This window comes from Chelonia mydas, chromosome 4 (genome assembly GCF_015237465.2).
Source record: "Chelonia mydas isolate rCheMyd1 chromosome 4, rCheMyd1.pri.v2, whole genome shotgun sequence".
Lineage (NCBI taxonomy): Eukaryota > Metazoa > Chordata > Testudines > Cheloniidae > Chelonia > Chelonia mydas.
The window spans coordinates 15,581,233-15,601,975 of NC_057852.1; the positions used below are offsets into that span (position 1 = coordinate 15,581,233).

General features: G+C 46.2%; 1 protein-coding gene across 5 annotated transcripts in view; it reads right to left on the reverse strand.

Moving 5' to 3' along the window:
* Positions 1 to 5,142: 5,142 nt before the first annotated feature.
* Positions 5,143 to 20,743, reverse strand: part of CCNI (cyclin I) — a 50,545-nt gene continuing 34,944 nt past the window's right edge. For 3 of the 5 annotated variants that reach the window (XM_007066490.4, XM_043544820.1, XM_043544821.1), the window contains 5 exons: positions 16,138 to 16,272; positions 10,413 to 10,487; positions 10,100 to 10,240; positions 8,441 to 8,671; positions 5,143 to 6,861 (listed from right to left, as the gene is read on the reverse strand). In XM_007066490.4, coding sequence (XP_007066552.2) covers positions 6,403 to 6,861; positions 8,441 to 8,671; positions 10,100 to 10,240; positions 10,413 to 10,487; positions 16,138 to 16,272 — 1,041 coding nt within the window. In that variant the 3' untranslated portion in view covers positions 5,143 to 6,402. The remainder of the gene's footprint in view (positions 6,862 to 8,440; positions 8,672 to 10,099; positions 10,241 to 10,412; positions 10,488 to 16,137; positions 16,273 to 20,743) is intronic. The other 2 variants (XM_037896730.2, XM_043544822.1) reach the window with 1 other exon arrangement.

The window sequence follows — 20,743 nt, forward strand, 5'->3', positions numbered from 1 at the left end:
TCTAGACACCATTGTCTGTTCCCTCCCCACCTGCATGTTCAGCGCCAGATTCAACTGTAGCCCTGTTCGGTCCTGCTGCACCATCCTAGCAAGACGGCTCCTTGGTATGAAAGCAGCTGTCCTTTTCATTCTTCAGACAGCTCCAAGGCACCTTTGCAGCCTGAAGCATTTGGCTTTGTAAACTCGCAGGGCTGCCATATAATTATGGTTAAAGTGGCACCGCACCATTTTGCCCTCTGGACAACAAGCATTCACGCCAAGTCAAAATAATCTGCAGCTTTCACGCCCCCAAAAAATTCAAAACAGAGTGTAACAGCTACATCAGCCACAAGAGGGAGGCAGAGGCTGCAAAAGACGCCTTCCATGACTCAGTGACTGCTTGTGTATTCTAGGGCAGGGTTCCCAAACTTTAACAACCCGCGAACCCCTTTCACTAAAATGTCAAGTCTCGTGAACCCCCTCCTAAAAATGAATATTTCCAGGGATTTTCTCCCTTACCTCAGCATAAATTATAAAAGCAGTGATCTTGGAAATATAAAATCTGTTTTTATGACATGCTTATTACACACTATTAATTATTATTTATCATTACAGTATTTTTATTACATTACAAAAACGACACTCTTCCAAGATGTCACTTTTGTAGTTGGTATCACTGTTGATTAAGCCCGTTATAAGACAAGGCTCCTATCAGAGGCACCAGTAGAAGAAAGGGGTGCAAAGGCAAAGCCCCCATGCCCCCCCCCAGGGAGGGGGCACTGCTGGAAAAGTGGAAGGGCCCCCGCAGGGGCCGCTGGAAAAAAAGGGGAGGTACCAGCGGGGGGGGGGGCACCGATGCAGGGACAGCACTTGACCCTCATCGCCCTCCCCCCCCCCCCCCAACTGGCGCTTCTGGCTCCTAAGGAGTATCTGATGTGGAACAGCATGAAGGTATTTAAGAAGCCAACTCAAAGAGCTCCTCCTACATGAGCATTCAGATCTTGAGCAGTCCAGGAAAACAACACACGGTACAACAAAGCTTAAAACTTGTTCATCATAATTTTAAAAACAACACTAGCTGCCTATTTAAATTTTAAAAACAGCAAAAAATATCCACCTCCCTTTCCATTTTGTACAAGTCTTTAAGTTTAAATCTCCTGAGTGTGATAGATAATGCTTGCTTTGATCTACTTAGTTCTTGGAAGTCCCCAAGGCTCCGGGCTGCTGGCCCCATGCGGACCCAGGCCCCGAGGGACAGCTCTGTGGGCCATTAGCGAATTCTCCCCCCACCCCCTTCCAAGAACCCCCTGTAACATTTCATGAACTTCATTTTGGGAACCACTGGTCTAGGGTCAGGGTATGTCGACCATGGCAATTGGCGGTGTGATTGCAATGCAGATAGGCAGGCCCATTCCGACTCTGACTGAGCTCATTCCGCTAGCCCCAGCAGTAAAGATGCAGTGGTGTGGGCTGTCCAAGCGTGCCCAGACCCTGGGACTTTAGCCCACACCTCTGCATCATCGCAACTAGTCTTAGCTTGCTAGCTAGATTAAGGCTCCTGTGGGTATGACTTCCTGAGCTATAATCACCCCTCTGACTGCCCTGGAGACGTACCCGCAGCCCTGCACTTCCTCCTGCAGCTGGCCGGTCCCGGGAAGGGGGGGAAAACGGGACACTTCATCAGAGGAAGGATTGCAGGATCTGGCTCAATGCTGGGAGCAGCTCACTACAGCCATGCTGGCAGGGAGCCGCGGGCCAAGCTGCGGAGGACTCTGAGCAGACACACAGGCACTGGGCCTCCGTGGAGCTGGCCCTGACCCCAGCAGCCCTTGTGGGCCAGAATCCTGAGAGCAGGGGAACCTCATGGAGTTTCCTGACCCCTATGCCGGTGGGCCCAATAGGGGCACAGTCCAGCCCTGTGAAACACTGACATCCTGTCCTTATAACTCCCTGTGCTCAGCCAGAAGAGCAGAGGCTACACATCACTAAAACACTTCAGCATTTGCTTAACTTGCAGCAGGTGCAAGGCCTGGTGAAGTCCATGGGCTTTATTTAAGCATGTGTTTCCAGATGGGCTTTTCAAAAGAGCACATGTCCCCTTGGCAACCACTGGGCCTTGTACTCCTACGTCAGGTGCCTCTCAAAAGTCACAGCCCAGCTGCTTCACTGAATCAGGGCCATTAAACTCTTGAGCCAAAGAACAGGGATCTGCGCTCAGCCCAAGAAAGCAAGGCAGTTTAATTCAGGAGTTAATATCGAACACAGCTCTGTGCACGGATACTGGAGGGTCACTAGTTCTGCATTTCCCTGCTGTTGAGTTACACGAACGTAGGTCTTTTCAGAATATCGTGCCATTCAGACTAGCTGGTCCCGAATTGCCCTGCCCAATAGGCATAGAACTGGTTTCCATGTGCAAACCAGAGAACTCTACGACGGCGCCTGCTAACCACTACATTTAATTCTGCCTTCCCTACAATGAAAATTAACTTTCTGGCTTGAGTAGACTTATTTTTACATATTGAAAACTCTGTTCTCCATCACCCAAGAGCAGAAACGCCTAAGGCAACATGCTTTGTAAGGAAAAAAATATCAGTGGATCTTTTACTTAAGAATTCTAAAAATGTTGGTGATTATTTAAGTATTCTTGGCATTGCCAATTTATCCAATCCGAGCACAAGGCCCATAGCCTCATCACTGAACTGAGGGGGATTTTCATACAGATTTGATAAAACAATGTGTTCAAGTGATGAAATTTCAACACACAATGCTTCACTTGCCACCCCTCCAACAAAATTATACCATCCTGAAAAATAGTGCCGTGAAAGGACCAGCCCTAAGGAGATAGACTGGAAAAGCATCTACCACTGTGGCTGTTTGGGCTGGGATTTGCGAAGGTGTTTAGGAGAATTAGGTGTCCAATTCCCAGTGATGTCCCTAACTCCCTTAGGTTCCTCCAACAGTCCCAGCCATTGTAGCCTAAAGTTTGGCTGCTCAGCCAGGCACTGCCCTGTTTTTCAGAAAGTGCTGAGCACCCCCAGTTCCCAATGGTCTCTGGCTGGAGCTGCTGGGTGCGCTGAACCTTTGAAAATCAGGCCACTGAGTAGCTTCAATAATAATAAAGTTTAGCTCATTGATAGCATTTTTCCATCAGTAGATCTTAAAGCACTTAAAGGAGGTCAATGCCATCAGCCCTATTTTACATATGGGGAAATAGAGGCACAGAACGAGGCAATGACTTGCGCAGGGTCACCCAATAGGCTAGTGGCAGAGCCGGGAACCAAACCCAGCTCTCCCCAGGCCACACTAGATTTTAAGCCCCCATTTTTTAAAATCTTGGCCATAAAAGACACAGACTGAAAAAACCTGAATCGTATTGCTGCAGAACGACAGAAAGATTCACCCGGCTTCAAATAAAGCATTGCTTATTACCAGTATTCTAACACACATGGACGAGCCAGTGGGGAAGAACTGGGCGCAGGGGGATTGGGAGAAGCTCAACAGGGCTGAGTCTAGGACTACGTCTACACTTACAGCGACATGGAGAGGACAGCCGCTGCATACCCCCCAGCACCAGCATAAAGAGTGGTGTAGACGGTGAGGCACTGCTTAGGCAAGTAAAGACACACCAGAACCACAGCTCTCAAGCAAGGCCTGCCAAATCTACATTGCAATTTGTACTTTTCTTTTCATTTACTTTTACTTTGCTTTTCACTGTGGCACAGAGCGACACACACCCTACATGGTGCCGCCAATGTAGACAAAGTCCATACTGAAGCACTCTCTACACTGTCAATATTTAACTTACTTTGTAATCACATAGTGCCCTGGCTGGCTCTGAACAATTTGTATCTATAGGAGTCTCAACCACACAGTACCCACGGCAGCTAGCAAGATGCATTCCCCCTCCCTGCTCTGCACAGAGCCTGGCACCCTCCCAGGTGGCACTCTCTCACCACTCTGCCTCTTTAGCTTGTCAATTTGGTTTCTGGACCCCACATCACCTTTTCCAGGTTGTTGGGTGTTTGTCAAGCGTTCGGCATCATCGAGAAACAGCAACACGTGTTTTTTCGGCCCCTTCACATCCTCCATCTATTGGCTCTGTAAATCATTTCCCCAAGGCTCCACAAATCAGTAAAAGGTCACGAGAAGAGAACGAGGTGGCTAAGAAATCGAGAGAAGGGGTGTCCTAAGGCCCAATCCCAAAGGCTGTATCGACAGGTGTGCCGATACAGAATCTGCTCCTACTCAGCCTCTTGGAAAGATGTGAGACACCTTCGGCCTTGCATTTAAGGGACAATCCATGGCACAGTGAGAGCACATCGTGTTTCTCTCTAGCAACTTCCTTTGGAAGCCTCAGCAAGATGCTTTTGGTGGTTCTCAAGACAATTACATCCAGCTAGGTAAGTGCTTATCCACACTGGCCAGCTTTGGGAACTCACTCACAACTGCAGCTGCACCAATGCGAGCATTCATGTCGACTGGCCACCGGCATTCTTACCTCCATCCCAGCAAGGCCTGCTCAGAGGGGGCACATTTCCAGAAGGAGCGCATTAGTTCCAAAGCAGCTGAGAAGTCCAGGAGAGCAAGGATGGACTAAAGACCTTGAGATGTGGCCCAGGAGTAGGTTATTAGAAACCTCATTTTCAATGGAGAGGAGGAAGGGGAATCCAGATTGGAGCTGGTACAGAGAAACTTGAGTCAATAGCTGTAAACAGCTTGTTCAATGAGTTTGGAGGGGCAGAGAAGAAGGAAGATGGTAGTTGGAGGGGCAGAGAAGAAGGAAGATGGTAGTTGGAGGGGCAGATGTGGTTGGGAGAGAGACACTGATAATGGAAGAGACAGGATTGCACCTGTATTTGGAGAGAGAGGAACCAGAGGGTGGGAGGGTAAGGAGTAACAAGAGGGATGGTCTGAGGAGTAAAGATGAAGGAGGAATGGATGGAATAAAATCCAGGTGGCATGTGGCTGCAGTTGGCATCCTGGATCCTTGGCAGCTCTGAAAAAAATCGGGACTATAGTGTATTAAAACATACGCTTCCTTTTCTCTCAGGTGCCCTGCTTGGAAGAGTCCACCTGGCAGCGGCTTGTCAGCATTGCTGCAGCCCCAGCGTAACACTCACCTTTGTCCAGTGCAAAAAGCGAAAGCAAAAAACAACTCACAAATTAAAGGACAACTTTTTTTTTTATTGCTACCAGAAGGCTATCATCAGTACAATGGCTCTGAACACCATGCGTTCTTCAGGGCTGCGGAGAGAGCTAAAGATCCAGGACAGGTCGTTCTGAGAAATAGGTATTAAACATTTAAAAAGACAAGCTTTTAAAGGTTTTTTTTGTTTTTTTTAAACTTTTGGTTAAAAGTTACATAAACACAAAACTTGGGGTATTTTGTGGCTTGTAATTACACACGTTCCAAAACTCAGAATCACAGAACTGTCCCAGCACCTAAATGAGCAGCATTGATCTCATGCTAAAATTTACGAACATATGAATCAAAATCAATTGCAGAATTTACGGTTTGCATTTGACGCACACATTAATTTAATCTTTTGTAAGCACCTACCAGAGAGCTGATTGACTGCAAAAATCCTTGTGTGGGTGTGAAAAAAAAACCCAATATTTTAGTTAAACTGGCCTAATCATTTGACTGCTTTCACTTTTTAAAATCAAAACCACAATCACTTAGTTTCTAATCACGACTTCTTACTTATGCAAGACACTAAACACAGTCTCCCTCCTGCTACCTGAATGCTTTTCGATAGCATATTCACACTGCTTTGGCTTTTAAAATGCGGGGCAGTTTGCAAACACCGTAGGATTTTTTTTTCCAAATCTTTTACTTAAAGCCAGTTTGAAATATTCTTACATTAAGACACCAAAGTGGCTAATGAAATAAACAAGGATTTTTGGTTAAGGAAAAAAAAATATCTGTGGTGAAGGTCAGAATACAGAGAATCACATACAAGACTTGTAGAGTGTTAAAGAAAGAGCAAGCAGGAAGAGGAAATCGGAACAGAAAGAAATGGGATGGCTGAAAAACCTGGAACAATTTTGCACAATCAATGTGAGCTCTTGGACATGGATGATGGATTATAATACACAGTAGCAGAAAAACAGGGGAACCAATGACACTAGAAAGAAAGAAAAAAATTTTTTTGCTACTTTTTTTGTTTGTTTTTTGGGTCTTTTGTAGATTTTTTATACTTTTTTGTGTTTTTAAGTGCTTAAATAATAGTTGAACTATAATTAGCCACACAAAGGGGGGGAAAAAAATCTTCAAAAAAAAAAAAAAAAAAAAGGTTTTCTTGGCTCTCTTCAGTTCAGCCTGATGAGATACAGCTTCTTTCCCAGCCCGCTCCCACCTCATAGCCTGATTTTGCATGGTTTAAAAAGTAGCTTTCCTCTGAACGCTTGCGCAGGCGGTAGCTACATAACAGAGACCGGCTGTAAAGGTGGGCAAGGGGAACTCTTGCCCTCTTGCCTCGACACATCAGCACCACAAACAGACCCCACGTTTTCTAGTGCCACCACCTCTGGAACACTGTCTTCATTATAGAGCCGCTTGATTCCATCGTAGAAGTCATCCACTTCCATCTCTTCCACTTTGCGCTTGGCGGAGGCTTGCTTGCAACCGGGGGGAGCTGGCAGACAATGGTAGAACCCGGCTGTACCTTTGATTGGCACTTCTGGTCGGCTGTTGTCCTTGGAGAATTCTGGCCCTGGGACAGAGGAGGGGCTGAATCTGAACGCTCCTCTGTTACAGGTCACAAGGGTACGCTTGAGGGGACTGTAGACGTATACAGAATTGGGTGGCAGAGCAGACTGCAGAGTGGAAAGGTGACGGGCCACAAGCTCCCGACAGTGGATCAGCTGGGAGCTGTCCATCTAGATGGAAGAAACAGACACAGGCATTGCAAAACAAGGTGAGTCACTGCAATTCTGGCTCTCGACACATGTCTATTGTCCACATACCTAGCTGCTTCTTGTTTTTGTGCTGAATGTGGGGGAAGTGATCACTTTAGGGGGGAAAATTATTCTGCTTAAAAGGCCAAGATTTTTCATAACTGCCAAGAGATTTGGACACCTGGTTCCCATTACAATTGATAGGAATTGGGTGTCCAAATCCCCTAAGTGGCTTTGCAAATGTCATCCAAAATGTTTATCAATGGCCTGTGTGTTCCTACCTCTTACATATCTATCTGTATGCAGCAGAAAAAAAAATTAACCCTTCCACAGAGCCTTCCTAGTTATGACACTTAACGTATTTAAGTGTGCTATAACCACTTTAATCTCCGGCGTATCAAGGGAATATTTCATACCTTCCCTTGTTACGCTGGCAACAATGATTGCATCCTTCTGGTTAGTTTAACCCCTTGTGGCCAGGCCAGTTGGGCATTCTCTGCTGTAAACACTTTTGATTTGTACATTAGCTCATGCATTAGGCTCCCTCTATCAAGAAGCGAGCATACTGATCGTCAAACAATGCAAAGTATTTGCAGAGATATGTCTCAAAGACTCAACCCTCAAGGCTGTAGCCTGAGCATCTTTGCAAAACATAGAAACACCACCCCTCCACCACCCTCCCAACCTCGCCAAGAAGAGAGAAAACAAAAAATCCCAACCACAAAACCTTGCATCCAAAACTCAGAGGCCGGGAATCGGACAGCTCTCGAGGCCTTATCCACACCACTGTGCTCACAGAAAAATGCTATTTTCAATCCTATTTCAGATATAGATCCAGAGCACAGTTCCACTGAGGTTGACACAGTTACAACCAGCTAAAGATTTGTGCCGTAAAATCAGATCAGCCAAAGTCTAGGCTTATTTCCACTTTCTAATCTGGGGGCTCAGTTCTACTCAAGCCCATTTGACACTATGAGGGATATTCCTTTGATTTATACCAGCATAAGCGAGAGAGCAATCAGCCCCTCAGTCTGTCTCTGTGCCATGGACATATATCATTAAAGGTACATGTATCTTCTTGTACCTTGCCTATTACTTGACTCAGCTTTTATTGGATGGGTGTGTTACGCTGACTGCAGCAACAACTACTCTACCGGTGTCAAAGATTTCCTGGAGCCTAGGGACACAAATCAACTTGAATGAACAAGAAGTAGGTCTATGTTCATCTTCAGTAAAGTGGGGAGAGATGGTGTGCAAGAGACATGAAGGGGGAGGAAAAACCGCCTGTCCTGCTGAATTTCAACCTATTCAGCTCTCTCCATTAGCTTGATGATTCACTTCCTGGCCTATGGCTAACCCAAGTGATTATCTATCAATTGCCAGCTGCCAGAGTAATGGTCACAAGACGAGAGCGGTTTCATAACCACAGCTGGCTGTTTAGTGCAGACCATCAGCTTCTCCTCCTCCTCCTTTCAGTGGCTGTCCCAGAAACACGGGACCTTTCTCCTACCCAGAATGCCAGTTAGCTGGGACGTCCAGAAGACCTCTGCCCGGCCCTCACCTGTGCTTTCTGGAGCAATTCAATGATGAGCGCGAGCCAATCAGGAATCAGCTTCTCCAGTTCCAGACTGATGATGGCCAGTGCCAGCATGGAGCCCTTGAACTGCAGCAGCTGGTAACAGGCCATACAGTGCAGTAACTGCTTGGTGAGAACAGCCACATGCTGAGACGGGTTCATCTTGGGCAGGACGGTCAGTAACTGAGGCCTGGTTGACACAGCAACTGCATGGAACTGAGGAAAAAGATAAGCAAACCAGTCAGTATGTTACTGACAGAGTTTAGCACACTGCTTCATGAGCACATGCAAAGGCACGAGCAGCCATTTGTTCCTGTGCCTTGGGGGTTCAAGTGGGCTATCTTATTCCAAACAGCTCACATGGAGTGAGATTCTCCCCCCCCCCGCAGAGATCTCCCATCCCATGCTCTGCTTCACCCCAGCCAGGCACTGTCCCCTAAGGCAGACAACTCTGCGAGGAGTGGGAAGCCTTTTGCTGGGTTGAGATAGGGCCAGAGGATGCACACTGTCCCCTCGTTGGCCCTTCAGCGATACCCCAGGAAAGGTGACACAGCCAGGGGAGCCCTGTCCATGGTGGGGACGGCCTAGTAAGGGGTCGGGGAGCAGGGTCCCAGGGCAGCCATGGCCAGGGGGAGTCCTGGATAGAGCAGTTCTATAGATGCAGTGCTGCCAGGGAGGGGCACGAAGCCCCTGTATGGATGGTCCTGCCTTCTTCCTGAACTGCAGGCTCAATGGTTCAATTGGCCCTGGACAAACAGGGCTCTCTCCTGGGATGAAACCACTGAGGAGAAATTCTGTGAGGGGACACAAAGTTTTCCTTGCCACTATCCCCCTGCCATGGGTTTCACCACACGAAAGGGCTCTCTGGCCCCAGCTGTTAACAGGTAAACCAAAACTTGGGTCAGTTAAGGACACACTGAAGCACATTTCACACCCACCAATTATGTGGCCCCTCTCTCCCCCCTCCCCCCACTCCTTAATGCCTTTGTGTTCTATTGTTGTCTTGCTTTGATCCTGGAGCACATATACTGGCAGTTAACATTTAGGGCCAAGATTTTCAAGAGGGACTAATGGTTTTGGGTGCTCAACTCAAGACACAGGGACAGAACTGGAAGGGACCCTCTGTGTCACCAAGTCCAGTCTTGTGCTACCACAGGCAAACCCATCAGATAATCCTGTTCATTAACTTATCAAGCTCCATCTTAAAACTAGTTGGAGGATGTTTGCCCCCACTACTCCTTTTGGAAGGCTGTTCCAGGAACATACTCTTCTGATGGTTAGAAGCCTGCTAATTTCCAGCCTGAATTTATACATGGGCAGTTTATATCTTAAAGGGGCCTGATTTTCAGAGGATGCAAGCTCAGCACGTTCTGAAAATCAGGCAACTTTAAAGTGTCTAAAGTTGGTCTCCAAAAAAATCACGAGTCACTTTTGAAAGTCTTTGTCTCGATTTTTGTTTAGGCCAAGTTTATGAACATACGGCCAAATCCTAGAATCCTTACCCACCCCAGCAGTAGGGATTTTTGCCCAAGTAAAATCTGAGTAAGTCCCTCAAGATTTGGCACATACTCAAATTAATACCAATGAACCGAAAAAACAAACAAGGACGAGCACCGGAAAGAAGGTAACTAGCAACATATTTACAATATGAAGGAAATCCAGTGGCGTAGCCATGTGAAGATCCCAGTGCAGTTTATCCAGAATAATCTTCTCCATTCTGCGAATTTCAGCTGGAGAACAGCCGCAAAAGCTGTCTCTGGCCAACACCTTCAGTACTGGAACCCTCTGCAAAAACAGATGATAAAAACAAAAAGAAAAGAAAAGCAAGAACAATTGTCAGTCACAAAAGCCGTTTCCTTCCTGTCCTGGCAAGTGCCAACCCCCCTGCTCAAGTGATCAAAGAATTAGATGAGCATAAAATTTAAAGCAGATGCTAGGCCTTTGGAGAAAGTATTACCTCATCTTCCTCAACGGTTTTGGCAGCAAGGAAGAAGCAGCTGATCGCAATACAATTCAAGTATTTTGGACGGGCCTAGGAAACAGAAAAAAGTCACAGAGTACAATGCAGAAACGGATTTGTGACCCTTTGGCTCTAACTCCCTTGCCCTGTGATCTCAGGATGCCAAAACAATGCAGACAGGATCAATGGGCCGACCTCCAACTCCACTGCTGCTATTGTGAGCCACAGAAAGGAAAAATCCATACTCCATTACATGAGGCAGGATGGAAGTTAGTCAGCCCCAGCGTCCTAACTGGCATCCAGTGATGTGCATCACTGGAGAGGAGCTTGTTTTTAGTGGGAGCAGTGGTACTTGGAAGGAGAAAAACAGGAGGCTGGATCCTCCGTTGGCAAAACTCAGCACAGCTCCACCTACTTCAATGGAGTCAGGCCGATTTCCACCAGCTGCGGATCAGGCCCAGAGAACAACATGGGTTAGATGTGACGCAAGGAAGAAGATAAAGCTGAGGCGCTGACACTGTATCTAGTTAGAAACAAACACCAAGAGAGAATTATGTTTTATGGCAGCAGCTCTCAAACGAGGGTAGCCGAGCCCTTTCCGGTGAAATGTTTTGGGGTTAAGCAAGCAGTGGAGTGCAGGGAGAGGTGGTGACTAGGAGAGACCGTAGGGTGACCAAACAGCAAGTGTGAAAAAAATCGGGAGAGGGAGCGTTAATAGTTGTTTATATAAGACAAAGCCCCTAATATTGAGACAGTCCCCGATAATATCGGGGCATCCAGTCACCCTAAGAGAACCTCTCTTGCAGAGCGACAACAACAACGAAGAACCTTGTTATGGGCCCCAATTCTGCAAATGCACTTAAGCATGTGCTTAACTTTAGGCACACAGGTAGTCAATTGAAATCAACAGAACTCATGGGTGTGCTTCAAGCTAAGCACATGCTTAAGAGTTTGGCTGAATCGGGACCTTAGTGGATATATTAACGTGATTCAGGACTTTGTTTACCGTGCCAGTGAAGCAGGAGAGCGAGAAAGGAAGATGCGTCCCTCTATTCTGTATGCACAGAGTACAGTATTCAGTCCTGCGAAAACCAGGAGCAATGTCTGTGCACAAACTGAGCAGCGCAATTATGTCCTCTCCGCCCCAGCCACTTCCAAACAGCCAGCTGACGATTTCTCTCACGCTGTCTGTACTGACAAAAATTTACATGTCCTCGTGGAACATGGAACCGAAAGAAGCCGCAGGGCAAGGAAGAGAGATAAATAAGTAAAAGCCCTGCTGAGAACACAAAATCAGTTTTTAACCTAGAGCACTTCCATGATTAATTCCAGGCGGATTAATTCCAGCAGACAGAATGGAGCTACAGGGCAGTTCCAAGGCCCGATCCTGGAATCCACACTCTAGGTCCCTTACAGTCAGCATGACTCCTCCCAGCAGGGAGCGAGGGGGAAGGGGTGCAGGATCAAAACACGGCCTCTAATAGGTCCAGTTCCTGTTATACAAAAGGAATCGCTGATCCCCAGGGACTTTGGCTTCTACTGGCGAGGCACCGGGAGTTTGTTTAATTTAATTAAATAGGTGTATAAAATAGCTGTTTCAACGTGTCCAGGTACTGCTGACAGTGAGGAGAACAATGTCCCTGAGGGTGAATCTGTGGTTTGTGCTACATGTCCACACAAGGAAATAAGGCGGGGTAGAAGTACCCACTCCACAGGTGACCGTGCAGGAGGAAGGAGCGGCCTCCCCGGGCCCACAAGTGGGAGGAGTCTTGATTCAGCCCCTCTCCCACACAGCACAGCTCAGCCGGCACAGAGCGGGAAGTAATCTGCACAAGGTAAAGGGCTGGCACCAATAATTTTCCCTTGGTGCAAGTGGGGAAAAACCAGGCAGCAGAGAAGCTCCCAGAGTTCCCTGGTCTGCTCCAGGGGCATCACAATGACATGCTGCCCCTTAGTCAGGGCCCTGGGTAACTCCCTCCTGAGAGCGCTCAGTGAGCATCCCCTAAATCCACAGCATCCTTCCACACACTGTACAGCACCGACTGTCACCTCACACGACTTGAGTCAGTTACACTAGTAAATGCAGCCAGGACAAAGACAAAATCTATTCATTTCTACTACAAACCTAGGTCCCTTTCATGGTAGGCAGGCAAATCCTCTTCAACTAATATTAACTTACTAAAATGGAGAGAACCCAAAGCCTTTATCCCACAGTCAGCCAGCTCTGTAAGAGACCAATAGCTGATCTCCTGGAAAACCTGCCTAACAACTGCCATCTTCAATAGGAAACCAAGTTCTACTCCCACCTTGGCTAGAGATTCACTGCAAGACCTTGACCAAATCACCTAGGGCCACTGACTTCAACGAGCTTTGGATCAGGCTGACAATCAATTCATGCCTCTGTTTCCCCATCTATACAATAGGGACAAAATTTTATTGCATTACAGGGATGTGGCAAGGCTTAGTTAAAGATGTGAAGTGCTTGGACATCTCTGGATGGAAGGGGCTGGAGAAGGGTGCAGTGGAGCAAGAGGAAAGGATGTGTGAGAAACAGTAAATTTAATTAGTTGGGCTAAAGACAAATCCCTGCATGCAGAAAATGGAAAAGGAGCCACTGAAGACAGCTTGTAAGAGAGTTTCAATGTTTATTGAAAAATTCCCCCATAACATCCTGCATTATTGTAATAGAAATTGTCCCCCTGCTCACCCTCCCGTCCCCACCCCCGACATCATCAGAGTCCCTTTGTGAGATAGTATTAAAATACAGTCACACTGCTCTGGCTCCCACACCACCCCCTCTGTGCTCCCTCTTTATTGGCAACTGCCACACAGTTAAACCAAGACTGTAATTATGTTGAGGATTAATTATTTAGTGCAGTGATCTACAGCAAAAGCCACTGCTGGTATGTGAATGAACCAGAGCATGGCTGGGCAATAGGACGGGACATAGAACAGTTTGAACTATTTCAAGGCACTTTCGAGTTCAAGGGAAGCTATTTGTAGAACAATCCCAGGCTGTGGCTAAGATTCTCCCTTCACACTACTGTACATCGGGAGTGATCCCATGTCAATGGAGTTACCCTTTTGTAAATCCGGTTTAAAGGCAGGGAGAATAAGGCCCAGTTTATTTGCAGCAGGGAGAGAAAAAGGACATGTTTAAATGAACAATGCTATACCGGGGGGGGGGGGGGGGGGGGGGGGGGGAACGGGACGTTACCCGAAACTCCTCCCCAAAGTGTTTTCTATTGTCACCAGTCCTTGAAGTACAGAATGGAGTTTCTTTTAGTCCTAGTCTATGCCACTTCATTTCACAGTAGTAGCCTCTGTAGAGCAGTCAGAGCCTTTGACTGCTACAGAAATACTGAAACAATCACCATTTCCTAAGGGCATTAGCTATTTAGGGGTTTCAATCATACATTTTCTATCCCTTCAACATCTGACCCCATCACTAAGATGTCATAATGTTTAGAGGTCAGGATTTCTTTAAAAACAAAACTTTTCAGTGTCTTGCAGTTTAAGCACTAGCAATAGTTCACCACATATCCAAGACTTAGAGTACGTCCAGACAGCCGACGTTAAAACGTTGCCATGGCAGCCCTTTAAGGTGGCTGTGTAGTTGCGGCTCCAGCGCTGGGCAAGGGGAAGGGCTCCCAGCGCTGGTGCACTGTCTACACTGCCATTTTACAACGCTGAAACTTGCAGCGCTCAGGGGGGTGTTTCTTCACACCCCGGAGCGAAGAACGTTTCAGCGCTCTAAAATGGCAGCGTAGACAAGGCCTTACTGGAAGATCCAATTCGTACTTTAGTGAGGCAAGCTATGTTAATGATGTAACCACGGGGGTAAAATTTTAAACTCCTCTGACCTCTGTTTTAGCAATGTTTGTAATAGGATTAAAAACCTCACAAACAGAGGAGACTGACCATTTAATGAGACCTGAGCTTAACAGAGCAAACAGAATAAAGGATTATATTAGCCAAAGGCAAGACTGCCAGATTCTAGAACTCAAGGCCAGGGGGACATGTTTCTCCACTACCCTGCACCTTGTGCAGTTACTTACAGAGGGTGCAAAGCCTCTGCAGAGCACTACCATTTCAATTTGGTGGCGTTTTAGACCCGCTTTGCATTTACTCTGCAAGCTGTAAGTGACTGCACCAGGGTTGGGCAGGACAGCACAGACTCGGAGGCCAAGAGTCATGGTACCATGTATGCCCCAAAGGCTGATATTTAAAATATTTTAATCAGTCGTGTGGAATTTTATTCCTTAAACCACTGTGTTCACCATACTCTTATGAGCACACGCACAGCTCCACTCCAATAGACAATACGGCAGGCCTGTTTGGACTGCCACTCCTCCCTTTATGGTCTTCACTGATAATGTCTTAGATTTCTTTTTATTATTATAATTATTTATATTATTGCAGTACTCTTGGAGCCCTAGCTGTGGGCCAGGACCCACCTGTATTAGGTGCTGTCTTTTGCCCTACCATCTTCATATAACCCTCCCTCCCAGACCCACCCCTTGATGCTCGGCCCATTGACTTCAATCAGGCTCCTGGCATTGAAAGTCTCCACACTTCCCTCCCTGCCTCCTACCTGTGTCACCCTGCTCCTGAAGCCCTTTCTGTCATACTGCTTTCTTTTCCTAGCCTGGCTCCAGCCTTCCCAAACATTCTTCTATCACCTCAGACTCCAGGAATTATTTTGGGGAGGTTCTCCGGCCTGTGTAATACAGGAGGTCAGACTAAACAATCACAATGCTGCCTCGGAATCTATGAATCCTGTTCCTTGCCATACTTCTGGCTAAGCAACGGCCATCCCACTACTCCTACGTCCCAAGCCCCTGGGCAACAGCAATTTCAGGTGATACAAACAAGACAAACGCAGACCTACCCAATATCTGAGTTAAATATTATAGAAACAGATCCTCCGTGTCATGCCATAGGACATACGAGTATGGAAAGGCCTTACCACAAAGGCAGTTGCATTTCAGAATCTATTTAGTTTAACAAGCTTTTTTGTATATTTTAAGCTAGAGATTTCAGATTTCTATGTAGATCCTCCCCCCCGCACTTTCCAGGGCAATATTTGTATACAGCTTGGAAGACAAATGGCTAGGTGAGGCTAATTCAACATTTACACCAGGTTAGCAGAGACAGCATGAACATGGACAGCTTCTAGAGAGGTGGAGTCATTATCTCCTCTCTTCGGTTAAACTAATGAGCTGCAGCATGTCAATGGAAGCTGGCAGAACAGGGAAGAGAGCAAGTATTCCCGACACGGACATGCACTGGGCCAGATTCTCAGCTGAGGTAAGTTGGCATGTCTCCACTGCAGTCAATGCAACTATGTTGATTTGCATCAGGTGAATATCTGGCCCATTAACTAAAAAATAAAACTGGTCCAGAAAGCCATTTATTATTTGTATTACTGTGGCACCTAGGTGCCCTAGTCAGGGACCAGGCTCATTGTGCTCTCATGATAACAGGGGGTTTCCATAGACCCAGCTGCACTGTTCAGGCATAGTCAGGAAGGGATATACTGAAGACACTAATCTCGTTCAGCATCTGAAATCTAAGGCATCATGCAGTGTGTAAAGCGGAAGTACACACTCTCATACACTGAGCCTGCTTGGATTTGGCCCAGCAGCAAGGAGAGTCACTTCCAAAGCCATGAGCTGGTGGTATGAATCCACTGCAGGATACAGATCCTGAAATTATTTACCTTTACCGTGGCTAAAAACCGGTCCAAGAGACTGACGGCCAGGGCGAGTGTTTCTGGATAAAGGTGGAACTGGTACTTGAGTTTGGCCAGCCACTGAATCACCTCATCCCGCTGTGCTGGAGAAATGGCTACATCCTGTTGGTGGGGGGGGAAAAAAACAAAAAAAACAAGCTGTACTCACACCCAGAACCTGAAGGCTGAGAGAATTGAGAGAAGGCAAAATATTAACATATGCAGAAACAAAGCCCTATGTGGCTGTTCAAGGGAAGGGGGACCAAGGGGATGCTTTTAACACAGACTGAAGCCACTTTCTATGTTTGCACCTGGTGTTCTTCGTGGTCATATTGACTTCTCCTGACCTGATTTGTGGGTGCACCCATGGAGTTAGAAGTCTAGCAGGCTGAAGCTGTGGCATGCCTGCAAAAATGTAGGATCTACTTTTAGAATGTGGCCCCATAACACTGCTGTCTAAACGTAGGCGTATGAAAATTGGAAAGCTCCAGTCAGATAGTGTTACGGCTGAAAAGTCTACGTTAGATGATGCTAGTCTCATGTTCAACCAAAAATATTACAGAACGAAGAATGCACTATCCAAGTGAAGATGCAATTCAATATGAAACCTGTTCTTTATGGTAACCACAGGCCACATCCTGTATAATACTGAGCACCCTCTGCGCTGACCTGAGTCAGTAGGAATCAAGAACATTCAGCAACTTGCAGGATCAAGCCCTCGGCCCTTATCCAAGCTGACCTATGAGAGACACCTATGCCTGCAGTGACCCCTCAACTACAACAGGGGTCCCCCCATAAGGAGCTTAGGATTCAGTCCTATTTAAGTTCCAAGAGAATATTTCCACCACCAACCATAAACTCTGTACTATCTTGTTTGTGGGGCTTGTGGTTTTAGTGTGTCTAGGGCAGTGGTTCCCACATTTTAACAACCTGTGAACCCCTTTCACTGAAATGTCAAGTCTCGCAAACCCCCTCCTAAAAACCAATATTTCCAGGGATTTTCTCCTTTACCTGAGTATAAATTAGAAAAGCAATGATCTTGGAAATATAAAATTTGGTTTTATGACATGCCTATTACACACTATTATTAATTATTTATCATTACAGTATTTTTATTACATTATGAAAACGGCAACACTCTTCCAAGATCTCACTTTTGTAGCTTGTATCACTTTGAATAAGCCTGTTATAAGACACGGCTCCTCTGTTTCATCAAGGAGTATCAGATGTGAAACAGCATGGAAGTATTTAAGAAGCTAAATCAAAGAGTTCCTCCTACACCAACATTCAGGTCTTGAGCAGTCCAGGCAAACAACGCATGGTACAACAAAGCTTAAACTTGTTCTTCATAATAATTTTAAAAACAATATGAGCTGCCTATTTAATTTTAAAAACAGCAAAAAATATCCACCTCCCTTTCCATTTCTTATAAGAATTCTTGAAGTTTAAATCTCCTCTGTGTAATAGAATCATAGAGTATCAGGTTGGAAGGGACCTCAGGAGATCTAGTCCAACCCCCTGCTCAAAGCAGGACCAATCCCCAATTTTTGCCCCAGATCCCTAAATGGCCCCCTCAAGGAGTGAACTCACAACCCTGAGTTTAGCAGGCCAATGCTCAAACCACTGAGTTATCCCTCCCCCAATATGATATGCTTGCTTTGATCTGCTTAGCTCTTCGAAGTCCAAGGGCTCCAGGCTGCTGGCCCCGTGCTACCCAGGGTCCCTAGGGACAGTTCTGTCTGCCATTAGGGAATTCCTCCCCCCTCCCCGAGAACCCCCTATAACATTTTGCAAACACCAGTTTAGGAACCACTGGTCTAGGGAACAGCCTTTTATGACTGATCTAAACTGTAATACCTCCTCTAGCTTAGTTTAGGCTTAAACAAAGAAAAGCCAAAACTGAACACACACAACCTTCTGTGTGACACTGAAATGTGATTTGGAAGCTCAAGAGACCCTCTGTGCAGCTCCCACTGTAAAAAAGACGACAAAGTGTGCTCTCATGAAAGTTACTGAAGTTCCACCAACTTGGAGAACACAGTCAAAGCCTGATTTTCCAAAAACCTCTTGCATATTAAAAAAAAGGAGGCCATGCCCTCTGATACATATTCATTTCCTATTATCTGCACTGTTTATTATCTGAAATAATTTGATCCCTCCTTTCCAGGCAGATGACAGATGTGACCGTAACTAAAAAGAACTATTATTGTTCAGCCTCGCTGGAAGTGTCCCAGGAGAGCTAAAATAACTATGTAATTCACAGTTGTGTTCTTGTTGCAACAGTGGTTCCTTGGGAACTGTTAGATACTCCTGGCCTCATTTTAAAATATGCTCCGGATAGTTGCCATGCTGCTGCAGCCTGTGCTGGCAAGAGGGGTGAATTTTATGATCAAGCTGGTCTTTTCCATCTCTAATTACTAAGACCTTGGTATTTTACATCTTACAGTATCTAAGCGAACGCAGGATTTGGTAACTTGTCAGGTGTAATTACCTCTGAGGAGGGGGAGACTTGGAAAGGCATTTTAAGGCTTAGCAAGCAAGTCTCCCCCTTTGAATGAACTTACCAATTACTGCGCTGTGTGGATTTAAAAACAAACAAACAAACAAACAAAAAAACCTATTAAGAGACCAATCCCTTGCCATCCCTGATCATGTGAATTCTGGAAAACCTGAAACACTCTATGTCTTTTGGCTGCAGCGGTGAAGCACCAACCCCTTGGGCATCAGCCATCTACAGTTCATTGTGTTCATACCGCAAGATGAGATCAACCACAGTGTTAACCCGTAGATCCCTAGTGTTTTCCAGAGTACCAGCAAACTGAAGGCATTAGGTAAATATATGGCCACAAGTTTAAGGTATAATAATCCACTCCTGTAATATTTACTCTAATATACATTGCCCTAATCAACATCTGGCAGATGTCCTAAGAATCAATGAAATCTTATTTTTGGACTAACCACAGCAGGTGTTATAAGGTACATCCATGCTGTTTCTCCACCCCTCCCCACCCCGCCACCCTCAATCTACTTCTCCAAATTCAAACCCAGCAATAGTGGGGCCTGATTTTCAGAGGCACTGAATACCCACAGATCCCAGCTGTCTGAGGCCCTGAGCCCAAGGTGAGAGGGGCAGCTGGATAGTCATTTATATATCAGTTTGTGCAACAGACTGCGAGCAGTATCTGGACTTCTGGAAAGGGAATCAGCAGAGCGTGGCATCCTACTGCAGTACTGAACCTCCCAGTCCAAGTTTACTTTCCCAGAGGTGATCCAGCAGTTGTACTCATACATATGAAATCCCCATCACTGGAGGTTTTTAAGAACAGGTTAAACAAATACCTGTCAGGGACAGTCTAGGTTCACTTGGTTCTGCCTCAGCGCAGGTGGATGAACTAGATGACCTTTTAAGGTCCCTTCCAGCCCTGTATTTCTATGATTCTGTAGTTCCAGACTGGTCCACCACATAACTTCTGGGGGGGATGAATTTTCTCCCCCCCCCCGCATCTACTCAAGATGCCCAAAGAGAATTGTCAGCAGATCAAGGAGGAGCTTTGCATTAAGCAAGGGGTCCATGAGGAGGGGTATGAGCACATCTGGGAGGTAGGGAAGCACTCTCATCAACAGGAGGCAGGTAGCAATAGTGCTCAGGAGTGCTAAGCCCCAACCCCAGTGCTTTTTCTCTAGCCCACAAGGGCTCCTGGAACCAGCACTCCCACAACGTCGTCATAGCTTCCCTGTGTTTGTCATGTTTTCTGCACTTTCTGGGTGGGAGTTTCGAAGAGTGACAAAGGGAGTTAGACAGCTGATTCCCATTGAAAGTCCGCCTTTGCAGGGAAAAAACCCCTTACAAGTCTGGATGGAACTAGAGCACTCTGCAGCACTCCTGACCTAACCACTAACCAACCGAAAATCTTACAGCACATGGATGAGGGGAAAACTCAGCACTCTTAACTTATACAACGTACTGATCCAATTGCCTTCAAGCCTGGCTCCAGTTTTTTCAAAGATATCACTAACACAAACAAACCAAGTCTGAACAAAATGGATTAAAACACTGGAACTAGGCATGCACACAATTTTGCTAGCAGCACGCATGGGACGAGGGTTTTGTTTTGTTTTTAAATTCAACATACACTTATTGAACTCAAAAACACATTTCACTGAAGATTTCAACTACCAAATTACCTATGGCCCCCGCCCAAGAATTGAAAGAGTCAGCCTCAAAAGAGCTTGTTGGCTGAAGTTACAAGTAACTGAAAATGAGGGTTTATAGCTGAAGTTACACATCAACCTTAACTACAGTAGTCACCGGCATTACCATTAAAACATTCTGTTCTGCTTGTATGCGGAGCCTCATTTCCTCTTCTGCAATATTTACAGTACGTCTGCCTAACATATGGAGGCATGTGGCTGTTCCCACTTCAACTCTAGTCACTGCAACTTGCTGAGCTAGAAGGGAACCAGCCATCAGGTGTGCTTGTTCTGTCCTTGACAGCCCTTCACCCCTCAGTGCTGCTGCTAATGTGGTTTCAAAATGTGGAATCGAATGATGGCTGCCAAGGCACTGTGGGGCAAGAGAGAGCTAACAGATTGC